Source organism: Herpailurus yagouaroundi, unplaced genomic scaffold, assembly GCF_014898765.1.
Source record: "Herpailurus yagouaroundi ecotype Mexico unplaced genomic scaffold, PumYag 193, whole genome shotgun sequence".
NCBI classification, from domain to species: domain Eukaryota; kingdom Metazoa; phylum Chordata; class Mammalia; order Carnivora; family Felidae; genus Herpailurus; species Herpailurus yagouaroundi.
The window spans coordinates 5,276,637-5,286,073 of NW_024412424.1; the positions used below are offsets into that span (position 1 = coordinate 5,276,637).

Consider the following 9,437-nt stretch of genomic DNA (forward strand, 5'->3'; position numbering starts at 1 on the left):
AAAGGAAGGACAGAAGCCGTTTATTCATGAGGCCCCTGGGGTGAAGACAGAGAGGCGCAGCTCATAGAGGGAGATGACAGGCACACGGAGATCTGCAGGGCGGTGCGGAGGGAGCTGGTGTAGGAGCCTCGATGCCCTCCCTTGCTCCCCACAACTCCAGGCCACTGGTGTCAGCGCTGAGAGTGGGGCATGAGCGGTCCCCAGCATGGCCTCCCTGGGCTCCCTGAGAGCAAAGGTGGTCACTGGTTACAGAGGACAGGGCGGAGCGAGGCAGCAGGATGCCAACTGAGAACTGGGGTTGGTGGGGATGGGGAGGTAGCGACAAGGGATCCGGATGACAGCGCGTGAGGCCATCTCTGCTCTCAGCAGAGGCCGCAGCTGGTTTGGAAAGAAGTGGGGGGTCTCACCTGCGATGGGAGGCTCAGCTGGCCATGATGTGCTTCACGAATGCTGGAAGGAAGGGGAGAGTGAGTGGCAGGGCTCAAGCACTGGGTAGCCAAGGGCGGGAGCCTAGGGTCCCAATCCCCACCCCCGACCCCCCACCGGCTCCTGGCCTGCTGAGCAGCACCTTCGTAGTTGATGCAGCCATTGGAGTCTTCCTGCCCCGCCATCAATTTCTCCACCTCATCTTCCGTCAGCCTCTCACCTGGCGGGGCGGGAGGCTGAGTCAGCACCCCCGGAAGGTGCGAAGGGTGCGGGGACCCCCTGAGCCCCTCTGGGTGGTGGGTCTGCCTCCCTAGTGCTCCCACACCTCACTTTGGCACGGCCATCCCGGCTCACAAGGCCTCGGCCATCACCCCCATTTCTGATTCCAGGGGAATCAGTGACAAGTCAAAAGCGGTGGAACCTGGGGTGCAGGCCTGGTGCCCCCTCCAAGCCTGGGCTCTGTCCTTAAAAAGCCAGCTTGGCGTTCAGGTAGGTCACCAGCACGCACTGTCCTCTTTTTTCGACGGGCTGCTGGGGGTCCTCCCATCACGAGGAGGCCAGCCCCACCATGTCCCCAGAAGCAGTTCCCCAGGGCGGCCTCTTGAGGCTCGAGGAAGGGCCCGTGGGGTGAAGCTGAGGGCCTTGAGGGGTGATGGTGGAGGGGACCAAGAGACAACATCTCTGTTCTCCAGACAAGTCTGCCACGCTCCTGCCTCTGGGTTTTGTGTGCTGTGTGGGTTCCCTCACTGCGGTGGGGGGCGACCTCCTACCCCCAGCCACACACACAACCCAGAGACCAGCACAGGGCTAAGCACGCAGTAGGAGTTCAGTCAACGTTTGGTACGGGGAAAAGCTGCTTTGAGCAGACATAGCAGGTGCTCAATAAACATTTGCTGTACAAAAAAGCTTCTTTGAGAAGGGGGTGCCCCTGCCAGCCAGATGATGGGGGTCTGGATGTCCAAGAGGCAGGCGCCTAACCTACTGGGCCACTTAGTTGCCGTGTCCCTGGAATGTGACCTCAAGACAACGAACACCGGGACTGAGTTGATCCTGCTAGATATGCCATACTGCCCTACCCTGTCCCCAGAGCTGTCCTCAGTCCCCTGGGGTTCTGTGAGCTGCACCAACACATTCCCTTCCTCCCTACCTAAGTCTCTAAATTCCCCACATTGCTGTCGCCTGCCATAGAGGCTTCTTGACTGTCACTCTCTCCATTTCAGACAGGAGACACAGGCTTGCCTGGTGACGAGTGGTTTCTCCCAGGATGCCCCGCGAGGGAGGAGTGGGGATGAGGAGGACGCGGCCCTCACCTAGAGTGGCCAGCACGTGGCGGAGCTCGGCACCCATGACAGTGCCATTGCCCTCTTTGTCGAAGACCCGCAGCCCCTCCACAAAGTCCTCATAGGTGCCTGTGTCCTTGTTCTTGGCAATGTGCTGGAGCATGGGCAGGAAGGTGTCAAAGTCCATCATCTTGGTGTTAAGCTCTGTGGAGAGATGGTCCTTGGTCCCACGCTCTGAGGGGCGGGATGGGCACACCCTTCCGCTGTCCCTTATGGTGAAGGGCTGTGGCCCTCACACAGTCCCAAAGCACTCTCTACACCCGTTAGCCATTCACAAAGCACTTCACCATCACGAGGCACTTCACAGTCAATGGAGAAATGCATTGTTTACATAATCCTTTGCTGTCCACAAGGATGGTTGGCTGCAGTGCTCTGTCTGGCGCCTCTGCTCTCCTTTGGGGAAACCCTCCTAGATAGTGTCATTTTCTAATAGACCCCACCCTCCCCACAACCTGTGATTGGCCAGCAGATTGGCCAGGGGCCAATCAGAGACCTTCCCTGGGACTTTTGAACCTGGGGAGAGGGCTTAAGTCTCACTCCCTGGGGGCAAAGTAGGCAAACCTCTCTGGCAAAAACGGTGAGGGAATCTGGGGCCCGGAGCCCCAGAGAGACGTGGAGGAGACAAGGAAGGGCCACTGAGCAGAGGGTGGCCAAGGCTGGGTGCCCCCCCCCCCGGCCGCCCTCACACCAGCCGCTGCAGCTCATTTGCACTGTCAGTTTCCTATCTGGCAAATCAGCGTGGGGCCCGATGGCCCAGCAAACTCAATGCTTGTTGCCTCGTCGGCATCGCCCGAGACCAGCTCAGTGTCCTCATCCAGACAATGGGAAGATGTCAAGAGAGCGCAGAGCAGGGAGGGTCCCACATTGTCCCACCACAGACGGCACCCCCCCTAGCGGCCTCCCCGGGGCCTGGCACTCACGCATACCAACCTTCTTGCTTCGGTCTCCCCAGGACGCGGAGCACCTCGGCCTGCGTAGGGTTCTGGCCCAGCGCCCGCAGGACATCCCCGCACTGCCCGTATGTGATCTTCATCTCACACTTGGGTGTGCGGTCGAACAGCATGAAGGCTTCCTTGAACTCTGCCAGGAGAGGGCGTGAACCGGGGACACACCCAGGGTCAGCCCACCCCACTCATGCTGCGCTGGCAGGACTCTCAGGCCTGGGCCTGAGACCCTGGGCCCCACCCTGCCGCCCTCGGCCTCAAGACCCTCACTCACCTTCAATCTGCTCCGGTGTAAACTCGATCTGAAAGGAGACCCCAAAGATTCTGAGTGCCTGGCTCAGAGGGTGGGACCAAGCCTCCTCCCAGGCACTTCCAGGGGCACAACCCAGGCCTCAGCCTCTTGGCTACCCGACTTGTCCCCGTTCCAGCACCCACAACCTCCTGCCATCGACCCTGGCACCTTCCTGCCTCCTTCCCCCTCCTGACCTGTTAGAACGAGGGCCTTCAGTCTGCATGTGCTCAGACCCTGATGGCGGTGGGGGGAGGCGGCGGGGGGGCCGCATCTGGGGAAGAGGTGAGAAGGCTGGCCCGGTGTCCTGAGTCCCCAGCTCAGCCTAGGCCTTACCTGTCACCCCTGGTCCTGGACAGAGGTGTCTGAAGCCACAAGATTTGATCAGACTGGCTTTGCCCCCACCCCCGGCAGGCCTGGGGGCCCAACGGGCAGGACCATCCACAGGAGAGAGACGGGAGGCCTCATCTCCTTGTGGAGGGTGACAGGAGGGGGAAGGGGGAAGGTCCAGGCCAGATCGTTTCTGTCAGCATGAGAGCATATCCACAGGAATGCACGCGTGTGTGTGAGAGAGATGCACGTGTGTGTATTCACACACGTGTGTGCATCTGCAAGTGTTTACATGCACCTGTCCCGCACAGGGCCCTCAAGGCTAGGCACTGTCAGTCACATGGCCCCGCTCTACAATGGGGTCTTACCCACCCCTTCCATAAGCCCGAGGCCACCCCCACCGAAGCAGAGCATGGGGCCAGGGGGTGTGGGTGAGTGTTTGCTGAGGCCACATCAGAGCCACCTGAGGTCAGGAGGCCTCCTGGGACCTGGTTTCCCCCTCCTCACCCGATACCAGGTCTATTTTTATCATGGCAGTCACTCGCCCCAAAGTCAAGGTCGCAGGAGGGAAAGGAGCTTGGGGGAGGGGGCGTGACTGGCACCTCTTCCACTGCTGCTCCCTGGGAGCCCCACCAACCTCCACCTCCACGGCACACATCAGCGCAGAGGAACCCTGCCACCTTGTCGTGCTTGTCCCCACCCAGTGCTGGGAAGAACAAGTTGTTGCTCCTGGCCCCCTGCGAGCTCTCTCAGCACCAGGAAGCCTGCTGACATTAGGCTGCCTGGCCTCCTGGCAAAGCCTCCTGCCCTTCACTGGCCGGCCCGAGGGGCTCCCTACACCCCCCTCTCGGAGGGGGGTCTGTGCCCACCGCAGATCCGGGGAGACTGGACAATGCCACCTTGGGCCTGGAGTGGTCGGACCCCAGCAGGGGACCTGTGGGACACGAGTTTGGACACAGGGGGGTGGCTGGGGCTCAGGGAGCCAACTCCAAAGAGCACGTTCTGTGAACAGTTCCTGGTAGCCTGCAAGGAAGGTTTATTACCCCCTTTCACATCTGGGGAAACCGAGCCCCAGAGCAGTGAACAGGAGGGGACAATGTTGGGATTTGAACCCGGGTCTTGAGGGACAAGGCAGGCGCCCCGGGAAGGGCTCACAAACAGGAGACGGTTCTGTGCAGTTGGGCCACAGGTCTGGCTGGACAGCAGGAGCTGTGTAGGGCTGGGGGAGCTCCACAGGGCAGGGTGGCAGTGACCGGTGGCCAGCCACGAACAGGGGACAGGCAGGACACGGGGGATGTGCCACTATGCAAATACCACAGGTGGGAGTCATGGCTCTCCCTCCAAGTTTAGACTCTGAAAGAGGATCTCTGGTTCCACTGGTCACGGCTCCAAGACCAATTTCCTACATGATCTACTCAGCCTGTGCCTCAACTTCCCTACCTAAAAGCTGAGGCTTGACTAAGTCTGGGGCTCGGCCACTCTGGTAGGGGTGAGTGTGACCCAGCCTGGGCCGGGGCCTCACTTCCTCATCCTCTCCCCCCAGGCCACCCTGGGGGACTTGGCGTGGACGTGAGACCCCGCTGCTAGACAAGGAAGATCCCTACTTGGCCACAGGGTTGGGTCCAGGCAGCTCCGGGATTCTCCGAGGATGTGAGGTCCAGGGACAAGGGCAAGAGACAGTTTCCAGAGCCACCAAAAGACTTGCCCTTCGGCGGCACTGGGGGAGTCCTGCCTGATGTCTGACAACCATCCCTCCTGCTGCAGCCCTCCGGATGCCTGAAAGCCCCCAGGGCCTGTCTGACCTCTGCGTGGAGGCTTCCAGGGTCCGCTCAGTGCTCACTTTCTAGAGTCTGGCCTGCCACTGAGTAGGTCCGCTCTGGGATCCACTGACTTGCCCCGTCCTTCCTGCTGAAACCCAGCTCCCACACCCACCTTGATCTTGGAGGCATCAAACTCCACTTCCTTGGGGCGCTCGGGCTCGGGTGCAGGTGCGGGCGCTGGCGCGGGAGCCGCCTTGGCTGCTTTGGCATCGTCCTTCTTGGGGTCTGGCTTTTTGGGGGCCATGGGAGCTGTAAGCACAGAGAGGGATGTGGAGAGATGGCAAGCAGAGAGCAGGGTAGGTGAGGCTCCCAGGCCTGGCCTTTATCCTGTCTGGACACCTCCTGACCCCAGTCCCCCCCACCCCCACAGTGCACAATAGGGACAGGGCCATAAAAGGACATTGGCTAAGCTCAGGGGCTATTTCGGGGCCTGGGGAGGGCATTGTTCGGGCTCAGGAATGGGTGGGGAAGAGGGAGGGCCCTCCCTTCCTCCCAATCACCTGTTGGAGAGAGGGAGGGGGAGGAGAGGACCGAAGCCACTGCTCAACACACACCACTCACCCTCAAATGCACACGCACCCATAGGCACAGCAACCCTGATGCCCCTCGGCAAGTCAATACACTGAACAGGACCCGAAGGCTGGACCGGAGCGTGTTGTGTCGGGAGCAGAAGGGCTGTGATCACCTAAAGGGCACCTCTTGAGTTAAATTTCCCATCTGTGCACCGAATTCCCGTGTGTGTGTGTGTGTGTGTGTGCGCGCGCGCGCACGCGTGTGGCTGTTTGTGTATGTCTGTCTGTCTACGGTGGGAGGCGTGTATCTGTGTGTGTTGTCCAGGTGTCTTCATGTTTGGCGGGGGAGGTCCTCGTGTGCGCCTCTGTGTCTCGTGGGGAACGGCCCGTGCCCATCTCCGTGTTGGCTCTGCGGGTCTGTAGGGGTGTTTATACGTACGCACATGTCTGTGTGTATCTCTGTGAGCGTGTCTGTGAGTGTCGCTTCCGTGTGTTTGTCTGGGTGTTTATAAGTATCTGTGTGTGTCTGCTCAAGGCTTGCAGGCAGCTGCGGCCCCGGGCGGGGCAGGGGGGGGGGGCTCCGGGAAGGCCCCAAGTGGCAACGGAATGTGCTGCTCCCTCAAGCACAGTTCAGCAGCCCAGCGGCCCCCACTGCCTCCTTCCTCGGCACCCGGCTGGCCCCTCGCCAGCTCCTGTTTCACCTCACTTCCCATCTCCTCTCCCCCCACTGCCTTCTGCCTGTGGACCACTTTATGTCTCTGAGGGACCTCAGGGAGCCAAGCAAGATTTGCAACCCCCACCCCCCCCCCGCACCCACCCCCAGCCCCGGTCTCATCAGAGGGCAGTGACAGAGGGCAGCCTGGCCAGGCCACCACTTGGGAAAGCGGGGGAGGTGGGAAGGCTGAGCTGGCATGAGGCCCCTCCGGGCCCAGAACTGTGAGAGTGGGGACATCTTGTGAGCACATTGGGCTCCCTCCCTCTGTGCCGGGGGTGGGAAGGAGGTGCTCCTTGTTATTTTTAAGTGCCCGGAGCCTTTGATAGAAACTTCAGAGGCAATGCCTCACCCATCCAGACCCCAGGGGGGATTCCTGGGTGTGGAGAGGGGCTGGGGCTGGAGCCGGGGGGGGGGGGGGGGGAAGGATTCACAGGGGCCTCCCCCTGGGGTCCCCCCACCGTCTACCTGCTGAGCCCAGGTCGCTCTGATCCTGTCACTTGTCCTCACCAAGAGGGGGAGAGCAGTGGGACAGACGGGGCCGGGTTCCCCCCCCCCCAGCTGGAACACAGGAAATGCCTCCCCTCATCTGGAGGACAGAACACCCCACATCTGGAAATCTGACAACATCCGGTGCTGGGGGGGGGGCAAGTTTTTCACTTTCCTTCCAGATGTTTGGCAAAAGTATTGAGAAAAGAAGGGGTGGGGAGAGGGTCCACAGAGACAAGCCAGAAATACCACAAGAGAAGACAGCCAGAGGAGGACACACAGAGAGAGAGGCTCTTGGGCGGCCCCACTGCCCAGGCCCGATGGCCCTCAAGACAACTGACTCTGGATGTCCCACGGGGACTCCAGCCACCCACAAGCACAACCAGTGAGACACTACCCAGTCCCCTTTCACTCATGATGGGTGAAACCAAGACCCAGGGCAGAGGACACACTCAGGGTCACCCAAACTTCTGATCTCGTTCCTTTCGTCCACACATGACTGCCATCTCTCAGAAACCACTCGACACCAGCTTGAACAGGGGTAGGTGAGTGACATAGGGCTCCTGACCGGCAGCTGCCAGGTCCGTGCTACGGGGTGGGACAGGCTGATGCAGCCAGCCGGAGCCACACTGCACCACGTCCTCTGCTTGGGAGAATGTCGGGGGGGGCGGGGGAGGGAGGCCTCTGTCCCCTTCCCTCATGCACAGGGCAGGTGCTGTCCTGCAGTGGGGACATTGTGCACAGAGCCACCTTCCACTGCCTCCCGAGGGCTTAGACGGAGGCAGGGGCCAGGTCTTTGACTGCTGAGCTCTGGTTCCTGGGAGCCACAGCATCCCCAGGGCTCACCCTGCGGGACCTCTCTCAACCTCACGCTAATGCCCAGCCCCCAGCAGGGGCTCTGCAGGGATCAGCCTCCTCCACTGCCAGCAGGACAGGCTGTTGAGGCCAGAAGCAAGGCAGGGGGTGGGCTGGTGGGCAGGCAGGTGAGCAGTAAGGAGGGCCACTCTAAGGTTTGGCTCTCCAATCTCTCTCCCAGGTCCCAGCCTGAGCTCTGTGTCCCTTAGGAAGGACAGCCTGCAGGCAAGATCCTGGCAGGGCCTGTGGGGTCTGGAGAGCCTGGCTCTTACCCCTCCAGTGCCCCCAGCCCCGGTGTCTGAGTGGTGACCGGTCTGATGCAGACTCACAGGTACTACAGTCCAGAGCCTTCTGGGGGCAACACCTTGCCCCCCTCTCTCTCCAGCCAAGGGGAATGCTGGAGAAGATATGGGCCCTAACTTCTGAGGGGCCCATGGATAGAGGCAGAAGACCTCAGGCCACACTGGCCTCCTTCTCGGTTATTTCCAGCCCGCATACCTTTTGCATAGGCTGTTTCCTCCCCTCGTCTGGGACCCTGGCCATGGCTTGCTCCTTGTCATCCCCTGATCTCAGTGATATGTCACCTCCTCTGCGAAGCCTTCTCAGACTACCCTGGGCCTGCTCCTTCTTCCTTGTCTCTCACTCAGACGCCCCATCGCGGTGCACCCTAAAACGAGCCTGTTTCTTTGTTGTTTTGTCTCTTATGTGGATTCCCACCCTCCCCCCCATCCCATGAGGGTCAGCTGGCACGGAGGAAATTTTGTTCTTTCACATCTGTATATTCCCAGAGTCTACGACAGAGCCTGGTACACAGTAGGCACTCAATAAATGTCGGATGAGCAGATGTCCCAAAACATCTCAGTTTTACCCATTTCTCACACGGGGACTGGGACTTATTGCTAAACTCCACCCATGGGGTGGTGTCAGGGGAGATTGAGGAGGGGGGATTGGCTGGAAGACTGGTAGGAGCCTGGGTCGCTGCAAGGGGCACCCCAGGACAGGAGTACAGTCAGCAGCTGCGGCCACCTCAGCCCAGGCCTGCGCCGTCTGCCACTCCCACCCACCCGCTGGCTGGGACTCCCTGTCACTAGCCTGAAGAAACACTGTGACCCCGTGCTAGAGGCAGTGACTTGACCATGAAGACCAGCCAGCAGGGGGCGTAAAAGGGATAGAAACCAGCCAACCCCCAGGACCCAGGATCCCGAACCAGAACCCAGAATCCAGAACTGGAACCTGGAACCCCAAGCCCCGACTCCGGTTTCAAATCTCAGGATCTGAACCCCAAAACTAGAACCTGGAACCCAGAGCCCAGGACCTGACCCCACTGCGGAGACCCAGACTTTAAAACCCGGCATGCCAAACCCAGACCTTCAATCCAGACTCCAGACCCAAGACCCCAGGCCAAGGAGCAGGACTCTCAACCCAGAGTCCAGACCCAGGACTCAAGACCCAGGACCCAGGACTGTCAACCCAGACCCCGGACCCAGGACCCAGGACCCAGGACCCAGGACAGGGGCTTGCTGGCTCCCCAGAGTGGCACTGCCGACATCTCTGTGTAGACAAGGGCGGGGAAGGGGGGAGGGTAAACGCTTGGCAAACAGCAGGGGTGAGTGCTTGGCAGACCTTCCTGTAATGTTCAGAGGGGCATGAGGAATGTCCCTCATCCTGTCAGAGCCAATTTGGGGAGCTCAGAATATGGTGGCCACGTGGAGAGGGTGGT

General features: G+C 60.6%; 1 protein-coding gene across 2 annotated transcripts; it reads right to left on the minus strand.

The window, feature by feature from the left end:
- Nucleotides 1-5,466, minus strand: MYL3 (myosin light chain 3). Of its 2 annotated transcripts, none has more exons than XM_040445153.1 (7): nt 5,262-5,466; nt 2,985-3,012; nt 2,697-2,846; nt 1,737-1,910; nt 569-646; nt 408-450; nt 1-223 (listed from the first exon to the last, which is right to left on the minus strand). In XM_040445153.1, the coding sequence occupies exons 1-6, from the start codon at nt 5,391-5,393 to the stop codon at nt 422-424; spliced, it is 591 nt and encodes a 196-aa protein (XP_040301087.1). In that variant the 5' UTR covers nt 5,394-5,466; the 3' UTR covers nt 1-223; nt 408-421. The 2 variants fall into 2 exon arrangements, with proteins under 2 accessions (XP_040301087.1, XP_040301088.1); XM_040445154.1 differs by having other exon boundaries at nt 1-292.
- Nucleotides 5,467-9,437: the final 3,971 nt, after the last annotated feature.

Bases quoted from the DNA above. Each gene is read 5' to 3' on its own strand.
- MYL3 (XM_040445153.1), bottom strand. From the start codon at position 5,393: ATGGCCCCCAAAAAGCCAGACCCCAAGAAGGACGATGCCAAAGCAGCC. The intron at 1,911-2,696 runs GTTGGTATGCGT...ATCTCTCCACAG, and splicing joins GGGGAGACCGAAGCAAGAAG to AGCTTAACACCAAGATGATG. The intron at 647-1,736 runs GTGAGGGCCGCG...CCGCCCCGCCAG, and splicing joins CCACGTGCTGGCCACTCTAG to GTGAGAGGCTGACGGAAGAT.